The 21,715-nt window shown below is 37.1% G+C and overlaps 1 protein-coding gene across 2 annotated transcripts; it reads right to left on the reverse strand.

Moving 5' to 3' along the window:
* Positions 1 to 9,121: 9,121 nt before the first annotated feature.
* Positions 9,122 to 15,169, reverse strand: ITM2A (integral membrane protein 2A). 2 transcript variants are annotated; one of them, XM_082377512.1, is made up of 6 exons: positions 14,906 to 15,166; positions 11,284 to 11,415; positions 10,811 to 11,008; positions 10,463 to 10,573; positions 10,067 to 10,217; positions 9,122 to 9,917 (listed from the first exon to the last, which is right to left on the reverse strand). In XM_082377512.1, the coding sequence occupies exons 1-6, from the start codon at positions 15,014 to 15,016 to the stop codon at positions 9,829 to 9,831; spliced, it is 792 nt and encodes a 263-aa protein (XP_082233638.1). In that variant the 5' UTR covers positions 15,017 to 15,166; the 3' UTR covers positions 9,122 to 9,828. The 2 variants fall into 2 exon arrangements, with proteins under 2 accessions (XP_082233638.1, XP_082233639.1); XM_082377513.1 differs by lacking the exon at positions 10,463 to 10,573 and having other exon boundaries at positions 14,906 to 15,169.
* Between the last annotated feature and the right edge of the window lie 6,546 nt (positions 15,170 to 21,715).

The raw sequence follows: 21,715 nt of genomic DNA on the forward strand, positions 1-21,715 counted from the left end.
ACATCCTCTGGTAATGGCTAATTAGTCATGCCATCCTTACGCATGAAATGGACAACCTATTAAAGTGATGCTTGATGCATTTAAGCAGAAAAAAATTGAGATTTTTGGGCCGGAACCTAACTTGAATGGTCATCCTGGGGTTTTTAGCCTTGTACTAAGTTTCCATTCCTGGGACTATTCACAGAATTGGAAACCTTTGGTTTAGAGAGGCTGGATGCATTTTATGAGAATCCCTGAAATGTAACCACAGTTGTATACTTTATTATTATTCACTCAATCTTTGTCCAGAGGTATCCATGTCCATTTACCAGGATGGCTGGATAAAGAGGAAATACCCAGATTTTCTGGAAGTTATTGGACAACTAGTATAACCTCCGATCCTTATTGGTTCCCCGATTCATGGAGTGAGAGTTATCGCAGGAAAGGGCACAATGGAATCACTAGAATTCTTCATACCCCAATTATCCTTATACCTTATCAAGAGTGTAAACCAAAAGGGCAAGGAAGTACAGAGTTTAGTACTATTATCAAAGATACAAAAACGGTATTTCCTGCCACATTGCCATCTAATTTGATTTGACTGGGGGAAAAGCCAAGTGTGTCTTAGAGAATGGCTGGGGATTACTGCAAATTTATTCAAGGTATGAGGCTAATTCCAGCTTTAGCTGTGAATGTGATGTCTTTGTTGAAGCAAATCAACACAGATACTGGCAGTTAATAGGCAGTCATTTCTATACCAAATCCCTTACTCCTCCCTCATTTTTTTCTGTAAGGTAAATCAGAAGCAGTTTGCCTTCATGTGGCCTTCACTTTCTTGTATTAGGCCTATATAATCTCCTCTGCTCTCTGTTAAAATTTCATCAGGAATGACTCTGATTGTGTTGATATCCTCCATAAATCATCATGCTGGTCCATTACATTAATGACATTATGCTAAGTAGACCTGGTGAAAGGAAAATAGCAACCATTAAAGGTGCCATAGTAAGACACATGCCTGTCAGAGACCTGTCTCATCTTTGGTATTTTCTAGGGATCCAGTGGCCTTAGACCTATCAGGATATCTTCTCTAAAGTGGGAAGCTATTATTGTTCCTTGAACTATCCAACATGAAGAAAGAGATACAATGATTGGTAGATCTTTTAGAGTTTTGGGGGAAACATACACCATATTTGGGCTTCCTGCTTCAACTAATTTACTAGGTAATGCATAAAGTTGTCAGTCTGCAGTATGCTCTAGAACAAGAAAAAACTGTAAAGTATATCTAGGCCCCAGTTTAAGTTGCTATGCCACTTGGGCCTTAAAACCCAGCAGACACAATGATATTGAAAGTTTCTGTGGCAAAGATACTATAGGAAAATCACAGTGTCAACTCCTAAGATTCTGGTGTAAGGCTATGCTGTCTTCTGAGAACTACTTTCAATTTGAAATATCACCCGTCTTTTTAACAGGCCTGGTAGAGACTAAATGCATTACTATGGAACACTGAGGGGCTATGAATCTCAAACTTCTCATCAGAAAATTAATATTATCTGGTGGAGCTCTCGAGGGCTGGGTTGGCTGGAGCTCAGGCTCTACATTGTTGAGTCAGCACCAGCCCCACGAGCTGAGGTGTCAGCCCAGCCATTTTACACTAGGGAATCGGATCTGATGTGCCGGGTGTGATGCCTCTGCATGCGGAACCCTAGGAGCAAGTGAAATTAGACAAAGCACAAATGAACAAAAGGAGTGGTCAGGCTGCCACTTTCTAAAGAAGAGGATGTGTCACCAATAACTGACATTGGAATTTCCACCCGGGCAGATGGTCCACCAGCTATGCAGTGAGGACGCTACTTGCAAGGTGTCTGCTGGCTGCATGTGAGAAGATTCCCCACCTCTGACCAACTTCAGAATTGTTTACCACTGGAGGAAGTGTCCTGATATGGTTTTCATCTGTATAACTGCCAGGAGTCAGGGCTGAGCCTCTGAGGTGGGAGAGCCAAGTTCAGGACACTGGTCCACAAGAGACCTCCCAGCTCCATGTAATATCAAATGGCAAAAATCTCCCAGAGATCTCCATCTTATGGCCAAGACCCAGCTCCACTCAACGACCAGCAAGTTACAGTGCTGGACACCCTATGCCACACAAATAGCAAGGCAGGAACACAACTGCATCCATTAGCAGAGAGGCTGCCTAAAATCATAAGAAGGCCACAGGTATCCCAAAACACACCACCAGATGTGGACCTGCAAACCAGAAAGACAAGATCCAGCTTCAACCACCAGAACACAGGCACTAGTCCCCTCCACCAGAAAGCCCACACAACCCACTGAACCAACCTTAGCAACTCGGGTCAGACACCAAAAACAACAGGAACTATGAACCTGCAGCCTGTGAAAAGGATAACCCAAACATAGTAAGGTAAGCAAAATGAGAAGACAGAGAAACACACAGCAGATGAAGGAGCGAGGCAAAAACCCACTAGAACTAACAAATGAAGAGGAAATAGGCAGTCTACTTGAAAAAGAATTCAGAATAATGATAGTAAAGATGATCCAAAATCTTGGAAATAGAATGGAGAAAACACAAGAAACGTTTAACAAGGACCTAGAAGAACTAAAGAGCAAACAAAGAGTAATGAACAACACAATAAATGAAACTAAAAATTCTCTACAAGGGATCAATAGCAGAATAACTGAGGCAGAATAACGGATAAGTGACCTGGAAGATAAAATAGTGGAAATAACTACTGCAGAGCAGAATAAAGAACAAAGAATGAAAAGAACTGAGGACAGTCTCAGAGACCACTGGGACAACACTAAACGCACCAAAATTTGAATTATAGGGATCCCAGAAGAAGAAGAGAAAAAGAAAGGGACTGAGAAAATATTTGAAGAGATTATAGTTGAAAAATTCCCTAATATGGGAAAGGAAATAGTTAATCAAGTCCAGGAAGCACAGAGAGTCCCATACAGGATAAATCCAAGGAGAAACATGCCAAGATACATATTAATCAAACTATCAAAAATTAAATACAAAGAAAAAATATTAAAAGCAGCAAGGGAAAAACAACAAATAACACACAAGGGAATCCCCTTAAGGTTAACAGCTGATCTTTCAGCAGAAACTCTGCAAGCCAGAAGGAAGTGGCAGGACATATTTAAAGTGAAGAAACGGAAAAACCTACAACCAAGATCACTCTACCCAGCAAGGATCTCATTAAAATTTGATGGAGAAATTAAAAACCTTACAGACAAGCAAAAGCTAAGAGAATTCAGCACAACCAAACCAGCTTTACAAATATGTTATAGGAACTTCTCTAGGCAGGAAACACAAGAGAAGGAAAACACCTACAATAACAAACCCAAAACAGTTAAGAAAATGGTAATAGGAACATACATATCGATAATTACCTTAAATGTAAATAGATTAAATGCTCCAACCAAAAGACAGACTGACTGAATGGATACAAAAAAAAAAGACCCATATATACGCTGTCTACAAGAGACCCACTTAAGACCTAGGGACACATACAGACTGAAAGTGAGGGGATGGAAAAAGATATTCCATGCAAATGGAAATCAAAAGAAAGCTGGAGTAGCAATTCTCATATCAGAAAAAATAGACTTTAAAACAAAGACTATTACAAGAGACAAAGAAGGACACTACATAATGATCAAGGGATCAATCCAAAAAGAAGATATAACAATGGTGAATATTTATGCACCCAACATAGGAGCACCTCAAAACATAAGCAAACACTAACAGCCATGAAAGGGGAAGTTGACAGTAACACAGTCATAGTAGGGGACTTTAACACCACACTTTTACCAATGGACAGATCATCCAAAATGAAAGTAAATAAGGAAACACAAGCTTTAAATGATACATTAAACAAAATGGACTTAATTGATATTTATAGGACATTCCATCCAAAAACAACAGAATACACTTTCTTCTCAAGTGCTCATGGAATATTCTCCAGGATAGATCATATCTTGGGTCACAAATCAAGAGTTCATAAATTTAAGAAAATTAAAATCGTATCAAGTATCTTTTCTGACCATAAAGCTATGAGACTAGATATCAATTACAGGACAAAAATCTGTAAAAAATACAAACACATGGAGGCTAAATAATACACTACTTAATAATCAAGAGATCACTGAAGAAATCAAAGAGGAAATCAAAAAGTACCTAGAAAAAAATGACAATGAAAACACGACGACCCAAAACCTATGGGATGCAGCAGAACAGTTCTAAGAGGGAAGTTTATAGCAATACAGTCCTACCTAAAGAAACAAGAAACATCTCAAATAAACAACCTAACTTTGCACCTAAAGCAATTAGAAAAAGAAGAAGAAAAACAACAACAAAAAACCCCCAGTATTAGCAGAAGGAAAGAAATCATAAAGATCACATCACAAATCAATGAAAAAGAAATGAAGGAAACGATAGCAAAGATCAATAAAGGTAAAAGCTGGTTCTTTGAGAAGATAAACTAAATTGATAAACCATTAGCCAGACTCAACAAGAAAGAAAAGGGAGAAGACACAAATCAATAGAATTAGAAATGAAAAAGGAGAAGTAACAACTGACACTGCAGAAATACAAAGGATCATGAGAGATTACTACAAGCAACTATATGCCAATAAAATGGACAACCTGGAAGAAATGGACAAATTCTTAGAAATGCACAACCCTCTGAGACTGAACCAGGAAGAAATAGAAAATATGAACAGACCAATCACAAGCACTGGAATTGTAACTGTGATTAAAAATCTTCCAACAAACAAAACCCAGGACCAGAAGGCTTCACAGGCGAAATCTATCAAACATTTAGAGAAGAGCTAACACCTATCCTTCTCAAACTCTTCCAAAATATAGCAGAGGGAGGAACACTCCCAAACTCATTCAATGAGGCCACCAACACCCTGATACCAAAACCAAACAAAGATATAGCAAAGAAAGGATACTATAGGCCAATATCACTGATGAACATAGATGCAAAAATCCTCAACAAAATACTAGCAAACAGAATCCAACAGCACATTAAAAGGATCATACACCATGATCAAGTGGGGTTTATCCCAGGAATGCAAGGATTCTTCAAAACAGGCACATCAATGAATGTGATACACCATATTAACAAACTGAAGGAGAAAAACCATATGATCATCTTAATAGATGCAGAGAAAGCTTTTGACAAAATTCAACACCCATTTATGAGAAAAACCCTCCAGAAAGTAGGCAAAGAGTGAACTTACCTCAACACAATAAAGGCCATAAATTACAAACCCACAGCAAACATCGTTCTCAATGGTGAAAAACTGAAACCATTTCCAGTGAGATCAGGAACAAGGCAAGGTTGCCCACTCTCACCACAATTATTCAAAATAGATTTGGAAGTTTTAGCCACAGCCATAAGAGAAGAAAAAATAATAAAAAAGAAATCAAATTGGAAAAGAAGAAGTAAAGCTGTCACTGTTTGCAGATGACATGATACTATACATACAGAATCCTAAAGATGCAACCAGAAAACTACTAGAGCTAATCAATGAATTTGGTAAAGTGGCAGGATACAAAATTAATGCACAGAAATCTCTTGCATTCCTATACACTAATGATGAAAAATCTGAAAGTGAATTTAAGAAAACACTCCCATTTACCATTGCAACAAAACAATAAATATCTAGGAATAAACCTACCTAAGGAGACAAAAGACCTGTAGGCAGAAAATTATAAGGCACTGATGAAAGAAATTAAAAATGATACAAATAGATGGAGAAATATACCATGCTCTTGGACTGGAAGAATCAACATTGTGAAAATGGCTATACTACCCAAAGCAATCTACAGATTCAATGCCATCCCTGTGAAACTACCACTGGCATTTTTCACAGAACTAGAACAAAAAAATTCACAATTTGTATGGAAACACAAAAGACCCCGAATAGCCAAAGTAATCTTGAACAAGAAAAACGGAGCTGGGGGAATCAGCCTCCCTGACTTCAGACTATACTACAAAGCTATAGTAATCAAGACAGTATGGTATTGGCACAAAAACAGAAATATAGATCAATGGAACAGGATAGAAAGCCCAGAGATAAACCCACGAACATATGGTGACCTTATCTTTGATAAAGGAGGCAAGAATATACAGTGGGGAAAAGACAGCCTCTTCAATAAGTGGTGCTGGGAAAACTGGACAGGTACATGTAAAAGAATGAAATTAGAACACTTCCTAACACCATACACAAAAATAAACTCAAAATGGATTAAAGACCTAAATTTAAGGCCAGACACTATCAAACTCTTAGAGGAAAACATAGGCAGAACACTCTATGACACAAATCACAGCAAGATCCTTTTTGACCCACCTCCTAGAGAAATGGAAATAAAACAAAAATAAACAAATGGGACCTAATGAAACTTAAAAGCTTTTGCACAGTAAAGGAAACCATAAACAAGACCAAAAGACAACCCTCAGAATGGGAGAAAATATTTGCAAATGAAGCAACTGACAAAGGATTAATCTCCAAAATTTACAAGCAGCTCATGCAGCTCAATAAAAAAAAAAAACAACCCGACCCAGAAATGGACAGAAGACCTAAAGAGACATTTCTCCAGATAAGATATATAGATTGCCAACAAACACATGAGAGAATACTCAACCTCATTAATCATTAGAGAAATGCAAATCAAAACTACAGAGAGATATCATCTCACACCAGTCAGAATGGCCATCATCAAAAAATCTACAAACAATAAATACTGGAGAGGGTGTGGAGAAAAAGGAAAGCTCGTGCACTGTTGGTGGGAATGTAAATTGATACAGCCACTATGGAGAACAGTATGGAGGTTCCTTAAAAAACTAAAAATAGAACTACCATACGACCCAGCAATCCCACTACTGGGCATATACCCTGAGAAAACCATAATTCAAAAAGAGTCATGTACCAAAATGTTCATTTCAGCTCTATTTACAATAGCCAGGACATGGAAGCAACCTAAGTGTCCATCAACAGATGAATGGATAAAGAAGATGTGGCACATATATACAATGGAATATTACTCAGACATAAAAAGAAATGAAATTGAGTTATTTCTAGTGAGGTGCATGGACATAGAGTCTGTCATACAGAATGAAGTAAGTCAGAAAGAGAAAAACAAATACCGTATGCTAACACATATATATGGAATCTAAAAAAAAAGAGGTTATGAACAACCTAGGGGCAGGACAGGAATAAAGACACAGGTGTAGAGAATGGACTTGAGGACACGTGGAGGGTTCATAGATCAACTCTTAGATAAATAACTGCCTGCTTCTCTGGTTGATACAAATCCTGGGTTCTGAGTGGACAAATGATGGAACAACTAGTGTCTGTCACATATTAATTCCTCACAGATTCCAAAATCAGGTTTTCCTTCAGTTATACTTTTAGTGTTTCTGAGGTCTTTCTATTTTTCAAAATATTTCTTGGTAGTGAAAATTTAGGAGAAGTTCCATCTGGGGGACTGTAGCAACTAGGACTTTTGTTTTATTTTTTCATTAGCCATTTTACCAACACAATGTGATAAACAGTGTATCTCACAGAATGGAACTTCCTTTAGGATCCTGTTCTTTTACACACTAGGATCTCTTGGCATTGTATTCTCTAACTTGTGTGAATGTCACCTTTAAACTTATTGTAAATTTGGCTGTGGTTTAATAATTATTCATGTAAGAAAATCCTGCCTCCAATTACTCTTTTATTTCTGTTTTTCTTTTTCACTATTCTCACCTATCTACACTTCCAGACGAACCTTCAGATAATTTTGTCAAGTTCCAAAAGCCATTCTTTGGGAATTTTGATTGGAATGGGGTTAAACCAATAAATTTAACTGGGAAACAATTTATTTATTTGTAATCCTCTTTCTTCCCTTTCCATTCACTCAACTCTTTTGTATCTCTTAATTATGTTTTATGGTCTTCTTCATAATAAATCCATAAATTTCTTGTTCTGTGCTATTTTATGTACCTTTTGCTATTATGAATAAAATATTTTTCACCTGTTTGTATTACTTTTTTAATTGGTTGTTGGTGATATAAAGAAAAGCCATTGGCATTTGTTTATATTATACAGAATCTTCTTACTGATTTTCAAAGTTTTCAATTAATCCACTAATGTGTTATATGTAAAATCCCATGGGGTAATAAACATAATTTCATCACCTTTTAAAAATTGATACTTGTTATTTGTTTCACATATTATGCATTGACCTCAATGTCTAAAACAACATTGAATAGCTACAATAACCAGCATCCTTTCTTGAATATCATCTTTAGTCATGATGCTATTTAAGATAAAAATGTAAAAACCATATCTCCCTTTTCCTAATTTTTATACTTTTATACAAGGAGTGGGTGTATAATTTTATCGAATTCCTTCTGAATATTCTCATTCTCTATTAGGAACCAGTTCTTGAATTTTTCAGCTACTGTTATTATTTTCTAATTATTGCATGTTTTTTTCCATTTTAAAGGTTTGTGTTATTGCTTTATTTCTAAATTCTTGAAAAATATTTAGTTAATGTATTTTCTTTTTTTAAAAATAGAGTATTTAAGGCTATGGATTTGACTGGGTACAGTTTTAGCTACCAAAATTAATCAACAATCACTACCAGCAGGTGATCAGTGATATCAGGAACAATTTTTAACCTAACACAAGAGAAAGTGTCTAAAGTACTGGCGCCCTTTGTATGGAGTTTATACTCTTAGAGTAGAGATCACAGTATGTGAAGTTATTAAAAGTCATCAACATCTTATCCAAGGTTAGTTCTTAGTGACCTATTGTAGCTGTATATGACTGTTTAAATTTTTATGAAAAAGGAAGCACATTAAAGGTTTGAAATTGCTGTGGTCCTGAAGGCTTTTAACAAATAGTTGAATTTACATGTAAGCTAATTATGGGGTCTTTATAAAAGAGTAATTGATATAATATCAAAAGAGGGGTAAAATATGAGATTATAAAATATAAATGTGTAGAGGTGGGAGTAAAGACAAAGCTAGGCTCATAATTGTAGATTTATTGCAGGTACACCAAAGCTAAATAAGTAATGTAAATTGTTCATATGAAGTATCCCTCAAATGAAAACCAGTGGTTGAATATGGTAAAATTTATTATATGGTTGTAGAATTCATACAACCTAAATTCCTTATAGCATTCAGCACTTACACAGTTTTGTGGAATTCACAATACAGTTTTCAGTGAGAAAGAATCATTGCATTAGTGAAAATGACTTCTTTATGAAAGATTTTTACATATAAATCAGACCTATTACAGAGCACCTGACAGAAATGCAAAGATTTAATTTCTAAATTCAGGAAAGTTGCACAAAATGGAAAACAAAATGAAACTTAACAATGTTAAGCAATTTGACATGTTTTACACAAAAAAGTCAAAAACAATTTTAAATATTTTAAATTTAGAACATGTTCTACCATATGATTAAAGAGCTTACTTAAACACACACACACACACACACACACACACACGATGGAATTCATTGTCAGGGTGTTAGCTGACACATTCATGCTGCTTTCAGAAATCTAAACCCTATAAATTCAAAAGAAAGACATTAGAATTATTTCATTTCAGTTTCAAACAACAAGCAATGCCAATTAAATTAAAAATTGACAAGAGCTTGCAGTTGTTAGTAGGTTTTTTTTTTCTTTTTTTTCTTTTTAATATAAGCCATAGAGTAAATGCATGAGTAAATATCTTGAGTATCCCACACACTTTAATGTTGAAGTCATATTATAAATCTCCGACTTCCTGTTACTAAGTGTACTCATGTTCTGTTGCCTCTTACTCTTGACAGATCTTGGTCTCAACAATAAATTCGTTGGGGAAGTGTCTAATCTTCCAGCACTTATCAATGGCACGTTTGTTGAAACCTGTGAGGAAATGCACAATAAAAGTGGCTTTTTCATTTTTGTGTAAATAAAAATATATCTAGATTTGCTCTCTACTTTTCCCATACTCCACCCCTACTCTCCTTCACTGTCTCAACAACACAGGGTGAAGGAAGAAATAAATTGCCTACCCAGCAAGAGGTCTCTTCTGCGAAGGCGGAAGGACTTGCGGTTGTTGCAAAGTTGATAAATAAATATACCAAGGTTACTAACATCACGAATCTCCTCCACAGCAACCAGGTCTTCACGAACCACGTAGGTGTGAGGCAGGTATTTGCCACTCTAAAAAAATTTTTTTTAAAGATTGAAAGAGAAATTCTTAAAAACGCTATTTAATTTCTCACCTATAGCAGATATACTTTTTAAATAGACTTTATTTTTAGAGCAGTTTTACGTTCACAGAATATTTTTTATTTGAAAATTATTTTAGTGAAATGGAATGTTTTGGCTCAAATAATTAATTTTTAAAATGAGGAAGCAATTATTTGTAATTGCTTATATAAAAAGTTGACATCCAAAATACATACTGCCAGTTTGCCAAAGAGCTCCACTAGATTCTTTGGAGGCATAACAATGGAGGTATTGAGGGGCATCAGATAGCAGCTCCCCAGCAGCAAATCCAGGTAAGCAGTCATGCCCTGTTGGGGAGGGGGAAAATGTTAGGTATGATACAGAGAGTATCAATGTTGCAGATTTTCCAATGACCATTAGAACAAGTAGTTACAACCTTTCAAAATCAACTAATGTATACTCAATAGCAAAGGAATGAAAAAGGCTTTGCTGCAAAAAGTTGTATATTTATGAACAGATTTAATACCAATAAACTTACGAAAAAAAAGAAAATTCAGAAATACCTATAAGAATGAGAAACCCACCTTTTCAAAGTCGTGAATAATTGCTGCAGGGTCACTATCAGAGAAACTGGGGACAGGCACATCAATAATTGCGATGTTGTCATCCTCACGAATGTCAGCCTCTTCCGTCACAGGCAGGAAGTAGGGCTCTCCTCCTTGGAGGGAATTTGCAGGGTCCTCAGAATCAAAGAAGCACATCTCTCCACGGTAGATGGTACTCTAAAAGACAAAAAGGGAGAATCAAAACTTTCTAACACTCACTACCATGACATTTGAATCATTTCTCAAACTCATATCAGTTCGTTGTCCTGTTTATCAAGCTGAGGATTATTGATTACAATTATCACCATGAAGACAAATCAATTTTATACCAAAAGTTAATTTGAAAACTTTCCCTAAATCTTCATTTATCTGGGGACCATCGCAGAATTATTTGTCTTCGCTAAATGTATAGCAATTAGTAATCCAAACATAATAACTTTCATTAATATTACCTTGGGCATGAAGTACTTGTAAATGCAGGCTCCACCAACAATAAGTCCTGCCAAGATGAATGAAAGGCCTAAGAGAGTAAGCATACATCTCCCAGAGGAGCCCTCTTTTTCCTTGGCGGCAACTCGGAGTTCCTATTTATTAAAAAGCAAGATCAAAAACAAAAAAAACAGATTGTGCTTTTAGACACATAGTTGCTTTTGTGTACAATTTATCTCCCTTGAAACCCAAGATGTTTTAAAAAGATGTTAATTCACCCTAGCCTAAAATAATTTCAAGACACTTTCTGATGTTTAATAGATGTGAAAATCTCTAATTTATAATAACCTTTTTCTGGCATTTCCAAATCCAAATATAGATATAAAGTTATTTCAAAGTATACACTTCTAAAATCAGCTGAAAATAACCATTCATTTATGCAATAAGTTATCCTCTTTAAATAAATGGAAGCCATTACTTTTTGGACTTGTACAGTGATATAATCACTAACTTTCTGGAATACAACTGTTTCTTTAGTATTTTTTGTACATCAACTTGTTTGCCAAATTAGAGGTGAATTAATACCCTTTGGTTTATTAACTGATTTTCAAAAAGCTGTTTTTTGAAAATTAACTTTTATAGGAAGGAGTTCTATAAAGTAGGTATATACCATTTCCCCCTATTTTAGAAATTAAAATATTGAAGATTAGATCTATTTCATAATATTCTTAATTTTAATGAGAAATTAGGCTTCCTAATATCACCCAATATTCTATGGATGTGTATTGCTTGAATGAAATAACGTTTTTTAAGTTCTGGGCAAAACACTAGATTTAAAGTACAGTCATAGCTAGGCACAAAGCTTTGAGTGTAACAGTGACTGTAAAATTCTGTTAAATCCATAATTTGTTTAGTAATTGGAACAAGGGACTCCAAAGCAAACAAGTAATCAATTAACTCTGTACTCTTCTCAGGGCAGTGGACCAAGGGGCCCTCCAATCTCATTCTTTTATGTCACAATATGCCCTAAGCAGCAGTATTACTGAAGGGTATAATGAATGAAGTCAGCAAGTCTACTCTCTGATAATCAGAGGGTAAATCATTCAGACTGGTATGTAAATAGAATTGTTTTAAGTCTTTCAGGCCATTAGCTGTTTTCCATAACTACTTAGTGCTAATTAAACTTTAATTAATTTGGTGAAAGCAAATACATAGATTCTAAGGAGAGGCAATCATTTCACAAATGTGAAAATGCACATTTGAAGCATTGAAAATGCTTCAAAAAATGATTTCTCTTTAAAATTCAAAGAAATTTGGTATTCACATTTTCTTAGCTACGTTTACTTAAGTTCAAACCCTCCATTAATACACTATAAGCCTTGAAGGTTTTCCTTGTCCCAATAATTTCCAGAAATTTAAAATAATTTTTATTTAAAAAATAACCTAAGATTAACACTACAAAGGCTATAAATTATGATTGTGAATCCCTGTAATCTAGAGCTAAGGGCTTAGAAATTATACTTTGGATGATTAAATTGAGGCCCAGAAAAATGAAGTGACTTTCCTAAAAGTCACAAAAATGACTTAGTTCGAAATTCTCAAAGGAATTAATTTATTTATTTTTTCTTGTCATTGAGATACGAGAAGAGCAATCTGCACTGCAATTTCATTTTTCCTTCCAATATTTCAGGGATTTTATTATTAAGCAAGATCTAAGTATTAGAGTGTCAATTTCCCACCATAGTAGGCAAGATATGGAAAAAATCTAAGTGCCCATGGATGGATGATGGACTAGGAATAAGGATTTTTTTTTTCATTTAAATTTGCCAAACTTCAGTGTGGTAGGGGCTGTCACTTACCACAGCTCATTTCCCTCTGAACTGTATTTTAAAGTCATTGTACACAACCTCCGACATACTATTTTGTTGTGTTCAATTTCTGATGAGCTGATCAATACATGACAATATAATGTGCCAAGTACTATTAAATCAGTGTCTTATGGTGGCCAGGTCAGGATCCTGTCGTATGCTTATTTTTGTTTATTCCTCATAACACCTCAGGCCTGGTAGAAGTATTGCTTGCATATTAACTGAATTCAACAAGTCATGGAGTTTGTGGTGATGAGGGAAAAAAAGGATTATTGTGTGGCTATATTTAACTACTGGCATCTAATTAGACCTCCCCCCAAAAATCTGGCCATATTTCCCTTACAAAGTAAGTAGGACAATTACATATTTGAACTTCTATCATTTAATCAAAACCTCAAAAATGCAAGGGGGTGTTTTTGAGTTCTGAAATGTGTAATATACAACAGCTAGTTTGATTGCTGGGTTAACTGTTGAAAGTTTCCATGATAAAAATTCTGCAAAAGCTCATTAGCTTTTCAAATTGTGGGCATAATCAGTTTTACTACATGGATTCTCATTTCACTCAGAGATCTTTTCAAATCTCCACTCTGAACACAAAAGTTTAAACTTTATAGAGAGAACAAGACAAGTTAGGGCAGATTTGCAAGCTCCAACAATGCACAGATTTTGTATAACAAGAAAAAAAAATACGATTGTGCCTTTTAACATTGAAATTTTACTGAGGAAAATGAGGAGTAGTTTACAAACACTGAAAACGTGTTAGATGTTTAAAGGAGATAGAAATTGGACTAAATGAACAATGGCTAACATTTTTTGGGGGAAAATTCCCCCAATTCCTGGCAGTGCTAGAAGATTAAATTACAAGGTCGGACTTGCTTCAGATCTTTCTGTGGGGGAGGGTGGGCAGAGGGGATATCACTCAAAAAGGAAGTACTGTACTAAAAAGAAAAACAAAAGAGAAAAACAAAAACCCTCAAAATTTCTTTTACGGAAGAAGAGTGTTTTCTTTAGGAAATGCCACTCTGAAAACATACAAGGCTCTTGTAATTGCAGTAAGAGGGCACAGTGAACATCTCAAAATCTAATTAAGACCAACTTCAGTTTTGACAGCTCCTTTACCGAATGCTTAACACCGCCTGTGACCAGGGAGAAACTGAAAATATACACGGTCGGGCACAGACACACACTTGCCCCAATACATACCACATCGAGTCAAAGTTGCCCTTTGCCCCCCGCCCCAACTCCACAAACACTCAGGGATCCTAGAAAGCCTTAAGATTCATAGAACTTCATACACGTCGAAAGGAAAGAAAGAAGAGTTAAATCTCGTGTCCTTGCTCACCCTGCTTGTCCGCTCCGCCCCTGTGGAAGATGTGTGTGCCCCTGGACCTGACCGGGTGACGTGCCTCTCTTTGATCTCTAGCTACCCACATGTTCCCCAGGAGAAGGTGACATCTGGTCCCAAGAGTTCTCCTCAAACTCCCTCGAACATCCCTCCGCGATGTACAACGTGAGCTGGGATCCACGGAACGTGGCGCGACGCACGGAGATGCTAAGGGACGTGGGGAGCCGCAAGCGGAAGGTGGTGCGAATGGACAGAATCGGGGTGACCGGGCAAACCCAACAGACAGCGCAGAGAGCACCGCCGGAAACACAGGAACTCCGCAGCAGCTTTCATTTTGTCCTTTCCCACCTTTCCCCTTCCTTCCCCCCAAACCACCCCCACCCCACCTTCCCGACCCTAGCAGGCAGTCAGGGGTGGAATGGGCATTGCTACCTTGCCAGTCAGGATCTGAGCTCGGACCGTACGGCTTACTAGGGCCTCCACGTCTTGCTGCGCCTCCTCTTTTTGCACCGCTGTGGGTGTGTTGAAGGTGATTTTCACCATGGTGAATCTTCGGGCTGCGCGGTAAGGCGCTGCTCGAATCAGTGTCCTGGGCTGCAGGTTGGAAGAGGAGAAGATCGCGCTAGCCCTAGCTGCACCTTCTTTCTCCTCGTCTGCTTTTACACTACTGCAAGCCCAGATCTGGGTATACTTATGACGCAGTCCCAAGTTGGGTGGGAGACCGTGGGCGGGCCCAAGCAGGGGCCGAGGGAGGAGCGGGAGGGGGTCCAAGTGCTGGAATGGGGGTGGGAGTTGCCAGTGGGAGGAGAGAAACTGGGTGGAGCCAGTGGACTGGGACTGAAAACTCCTCACCTGCACTCCAGGCGTGCTCCCACCTCGCTCTCTGCTCCCTCAGATAAGAGCAAGACAGGAAGGAAGCCTGCTGTGTCGTGTCTTTCTGCCTCTGTTCAGGCCACAATAGCCCCTGTCCCTGATTCTATTTTCCCAAACTTGGACCTGGCCTCCCGCGGGGCAGGGAACTGTAACTTGGCACCAGTTCAAGCTTCCTCCTCTCTGCGCCCACCCAGGACCCGAAAGCACAGTTCCAGGACTTTTCTGTACCTTTACAATAATACCTTCCTTTTAAAAAGCACTCAGAAGCACGTTTAGAGTTACTTGGTTCGTTCTCTCAACATATTTTTTCATTCCTTGACATCTGTTTGTTTTGTAATTTTAATTTCCTATCCCAGAACAATGCTAAATCAGAAATACAGGACACCTGCCTCCTCAAAGCCCATTTTGCAGGTAGGACACGAGACAGAGGAGTATGGAAAGCTCATAGAAAATCCCTGAAATATTTCAGATCTTTCACTCTCTCAGGCCAGAGAATCCAGACCAAGGTCTCAGCCCAGAACTTGTTTCTTTTCAGCCACCAGCTGTGAAATCCACAGCGAGAAAAGCAGGGATGTGTGTGTACCTATGTGTTTAGGGAGGTGGAAGTGTGGTTGGAGATAGAAAATTTAGCCAGATGCTAACCCAGCTCTAGTGAAAAACAAAAACAACAAAAAACGAATAATCTCAAAGGGGCTGAGTTAGAAACCATTTTTGGAACATTTACATGAGCAGCCAGTGTAATCATACCGTTTCTTAAAAGTCAGTTCTCCCTGGTTGGTGACAATGATAGAGTACCTTTCCATAAGAAATTCATGCTGTGGAGGTTGGTGACTAGGGGTAGTAGTGGTAAAGAGTTTATAAATAGTCCTGCTGCCAAAGACAGTAGAGGGGTCTGTTTTGTGAAGATAATAACACTTACCCCAAAAAATCCAGCTTGTGCTAGAGAATCCCCCGTCTACTCATATACTTATTAAAATGACTTGAATATGTTGAGAGTCACCACCCCTCTGTCCTAGAAATTCCAGGTTGTAGTTTTTCCCACTGAGGTTTCCTTGGCTCTGAAGTGCATAGCTTGTCTCCACTGCGGCAACTTTGTGAAAACGGCCTTCATTTTCTTGGATAAGCTGCAGATGGGAAGGTAGATGGAGGGGAACAGTGGGGAGCCTGTGCCTTATACAGGGCCAGATGTATGAGTTTGCTTAGAAACGTTGGCGTTTTATGTTCTTTTACTTACTTTTTGCTCAAGTGTAGCCATTATAATTTAACATTTATGAGGCAACCTTTAGTGTAGGCTGAGGAAATCTCAACTTCCTAAGATGTTTCTCTTTACAGTTACTTTCTGTTTGCCATCACCTTTGTGACAACTCAGCCTAGAGTTTGTGCTCGTCTGGCCCTGTGATCCATAACACACAGATAGTTGAACCCGTGGTTGCTCTGACACATCTACCTACCAAGTGCAACGTGCTGGATGGAATAATAATGTATTATTTTAGTGTATCTTTCCTGAAATGTGGTCACACAGAAGGGGCAAAGATTATTTCTATTTTTCAAATGAATAGACCCAAACTCTCATAACAACCAATGGAGTATATGATTAATTGCTAGGTTTGTGACATTGAACAAGTCACTTCATCTCCTTGGGCCTCACTTTCTCCTCAGTAGAATGGTAAAATATTTTCATCCTGCTGCTGTGAGGATCATTTAGGATAATGCAGGAGGAAACACATTTTAAATTATGAAAAGGATAGAATAGTGAAGTGGTTGGTTATGCTACAATTCTTATTTTAGTATGTAACATAGCCAGGTTTCAAGGTTATAAAGTTGATCTATTTTTTTTATCCTTCAACTATTCTTTAACTTCTAGAGCTGCTTAAGACCCCACAGTCTCTGAAAATAGATCATCTTGGAAAAGGTCAGACTTCTATGAATAGTCACATAAATTAGCATTTAACTTCTCTGTTGAATTTTTAAAACTTTGGCCATCTTCTGTTTCTTAATGCCATGCTGTATTTTAGGAATGTCACCCATACATCTCTAAGGGCCTTTGCTGCTGTTGGACATATGTGATGTAGGCATGGTCTCAAATTAGCAGATATTGATGTTATCCTTTCAATATAAATACGTAATGCTTGTGTTAGAATCATAGAATAGCAATAACACCCATAGTTAGTGCCCATTTATGAAAGGTAAATACTTCCTGCATGTTTTTTTTTTAATTTCAAAATGTAACCTGCTACTTGCTCATTGGGCTGCAACCAGTATAGTGAACATATTTCCATCTAATAAAAAATGGTTCTCATTGATTAATCTTTTTCTTGTACTTGCTCCTTCCCAGCAATAACTTCTTGTTTCTCACAATCAATTTCTCTCACTTTCTTGTCTTTGGAACTGTGGGCATCTGGCTGCCGTACCAATTCCAGCTAAAGTTTTTGTTGTTGTTGTTTTTCTCTATTTTTTAATTGAAGTATAGTTGATTTACAGTGTTGTGTTAATTTATGCTGTACTTCAAAGTGACTCATTTCTACACATATATACATTATTTTTTAATATTCTTTTCCATTATGGTTTATCCCAGGAGGTTAGATATAGTTCCCTGTGCTGTACAGTAGGACCTTGTTGTTTATCTATTCTAAATGTAATAGCTTGCATCTACTAACCCTAAACTCTCAGTCCATCCCTCTCCCTCCCTCCTCCCCAAATGTCAATGGGCTGAATGCTCCAATCAAAAGACATAGAGAGGCAGACTGGATAAAAAAACAAAAGCTTACAATATGCTGCCTACAAGAGACCCACCTTAGGGCAAAGGACACACATAGATTGGAAAGTGAGGGGATGGAAAAAGATATTTCATGCAAACAGAAAAGAGAAGAAAGTGAGAGTGGCAATACTCATATCAGACAAAGTAGACTTTAAAACAAAAGCCATAAAGAAAGATAAAGAAGGTCACTATATAATGGGAAAAGGATCAATATAAGAAGAGGATTTTACACTCATCAATATATATGCACCTAATATAGGAGTGCCCAAATACATAAAACAAATACTACCAGCTAATGTTGCTAATCTTGTCAGAATCCACACCATTTAAGTCTATAAATGAATTCCTTATTCTCACATGCCAAATGATGACTAAGTTATCACAACTTGAGCTAAATGGAATATGGCAAACAATTGAATGCCAAGCAACGTTGTCAACTCTCTTTGAATGACCCAAAATTCAACCACACAAAAATAAGGCTACTAGTGGCATCTGTGATACCATTTAATTTATTAACTCATTTATTTGTTCATCAAATATTTACCAAGGGTATACTGCCTTCTTCTGTAATCAGCCATGGGAATACAGTGGTGACTAAGCAGATACAACTTTGCCCTTGTAAGTTATGTCACCACTGCACACATGACAATACCATTTATTATGAGCTCTCCAGTTTTTGTAGCGGGAATGTTGGTCCCATGCTGTGGAGTGGGATATAGCAATTCTACAGTCCAGCAGAGCACTTCCATCCACAGCTAGTGCTACCAAGAAAGCTTAAATTCCAAGCTCTACTGCAATGGCTTCACACCCGGCATTCTATTTAGGAAAATTAATATGACAACAAGATGTATTGGGATATGAGTTAGGAGGCACTCCCATAGTCTATGTGAGAGGAGGTGGAATACATTGATGACTGCAATATTGAAAATAAAGGGACAACTTCCATAGATGTTTAGGAGCCATATTTTACAAAGTCTGGTGCTGGAATAAATCATATGAGGGAGAAAAAATTAGAAAAAATAATTCTGTTCTGGATGATTGGGAATCCAAGATTTGGAAAATGGTGGTGCCATTGGTAACAATACCAAACATTTGTGGAATGCATCAAATGCTAGATTTCTGTACTAAGCACATTAAATTGATTATGTTATTTAATCTTTACCACAGTGCTGTGAAATACTATTACATTCCCCACTTCACTGATGAAGAAACTGAATTTCCAGAAGTTAGATGACTTGCCCAAGGTCAAATTCTAACTCAGGTGGTCTGATTCCAGTGTTTATACTCAACCTTATATTGTCCCGCTGCCACTAAAATAAATGAGAAAATCAACAAGGGAGCTGGCTTGAAAGCAGAGAAAATAATTAGCATATTCTCTATGGAAATGAAACATGAATCCCCTGCCCATACTGCAAGTAGAGATTCCTACCTAAGATTTTGTTAAGGACTAAAAACATTTGAAACCCTTGTGCAACTTTGCTGGCCATGGGTACATGGCTATACTCTACTCATTTTAAAGCTTATTTCTCCTGAGTTGTGCAGTTGCTTTTGTCAGCAGAGAAACAACTACAGGGGAAGCTGCTCAGCCATCTGCTTCTGTATATAATTTCAGGAGTTTGGTTTAAATCTTTAAAGAGCCGGACAATTTCTAGGTCCACAGTTTCCCTGCAAGCTCAGCTTGGGGAGCATAGCTAGGGCTCCACACCAAAAGTAACAGACACTCACTTTCTGGAGTAGACTCTTGTTTCTTGACTCCATTTAAGGTTGCTTTGTAGGTTAGTAAGTTATGATAATGGGAAAATTCAATGTTTTCTTACATATAAGAAATAAATTTCATCATCTTTTCACAATGATTTAGTCATATCTTTGGGGTTAAGAGGAAATTGTGGTCCACCCTCATTTATAAAAACCACTTTTCTTCTCATTTAAGGCAACTGAAAAATCTAGTGAAAATAATTGCATTTTCAATGCACCTTCTCTAAATTGTGTAAAAATTCTTATCTCATTGCAGACTACCCGGGAAATTTTTAAAATAGAGTTATGAATCAATATCTGAACATGCCTTATGTGATCAAACTTTACATGAGTTCCAGTCCTGAATACTATAAGAGAGACATTAAAGTTTAGCCCTAGGAATGCTTGTAAGAATGTCTAGTTGCTTCAGTCGTTCCATAATATATTACTGAGTGATACTAAAATGTCTTTGTGGCTTTAGAGTTATGTTCTTATTCAATGAAAGCACAATCATTTGTATTTTTATTAATGATTGTTAAACCAGATACTATTTTTACCTTCATATTTAGTTTTCTTGGTAGGTCAACATATTCTGTTCCTAGTTTATTCTTAAAGAACACAAAATCCCAAGTGGTTTTATGACAGGATTCACCTCGATTGTTCTTGAAATGTAACTTTGTTTTTGATTTTCACTTCACTAATTTTTAGATAACCTCAATGTATTCATATTCCAAAGCCTTTAATTATTCTAAAGTATGATGGCATCTTGTTAATAATGAGGTCGGAAGAGCATACACAACAAAGCAATGCTCTAAATTAGATTCTCATCAGGTCAATGGCACAGTCAGTCCTAAAAAATTAAGTCAGATCATGATTGGAAAATCTGGTTGACAATATCCTAACCCAAACTCAAGGTCCACAAAAAGTGCTGCTTACACTTTAGTGTGGTTGCCATGTTTCTGTACTAGTGCAAAAGGGAAGTCTTGCATAAAGGAGGAATGTAGTGTGTGACACATCAATTATACTTCTGACTTTCAAGTTAGGGGAATTATCTTCTCAGAATTTTTGTTTGTTTGTTTTAGCAACTGAAATTTGTAATTGCCTTTACCACATTGAGAAGAATCCTACATAAAAATATTGTCCACACAGCCTCGGAAGGAAGAGGTCTAGTCTCCTATGTTCTGTTTGTGTTGTAGTTAACTCAGAACAACTGGCTTCTTTCCTCATATTTGGTATTGGAATTTTAAATTTAAAAGATTCTACTAAATGGGGCAAAATAGAATACTGGCATTTATAAATAGAAATAGATAATTATACAAATGCTAACATTTATTATGAATAAGGAGAATGTTTTCTTTCATCCACTGTGATCTTACCCCTTGACCTTTAAGCTTTAAGAAGATCTTTTATTTACAGGGACTGTGAAATGCTAAATTCTCCACTTCTCTAAACATTGCAAGGTAGCTAAAGGGTATCCCATCCTGGAGTACTCTTACTCGGTCTTTTCAGCACCTTTTTGGGCTGGAAATTTTAGTCGAGTGACATTGGTATCTTATTTGCTGTTTTATTTATGAAGACCTTGAGAAAAAATCAGTTCTCAATCAATGCCAAGAATTGTTATTGAACAACAATGAGGCATGCACAGAAAAGAAAATTCATGTATATTTAGAAGTGACCCAAGAATGAATTCACGCAGGAAGCGAGTATATCCTATGGGATTGTGAACCTGGATGAGGAAGTGATAACTAACAAGAACATCCAACAAATACTATGATGAATGTGCTGAGACTGTGACCAGAATATGATTCTGTCACCAAAAAAGCAATTTCTTCAAAGACAACTCTGCAAGAAAAACATTTGAACTCCAAATCTGCATC

The sequence above is a fragment of the Balaenoptera borealis genome (assembly GCF_965194805.1).
Source record: "Balaenoptera borealis genome assembly, chromosome: X".
Lineage (NCBI taxonomy): Eukaryota > Metazoa > Chordata > Mammalia > Artiodactyla > Balaenopteridae > Balaenoptera > Balaenoptera borealis.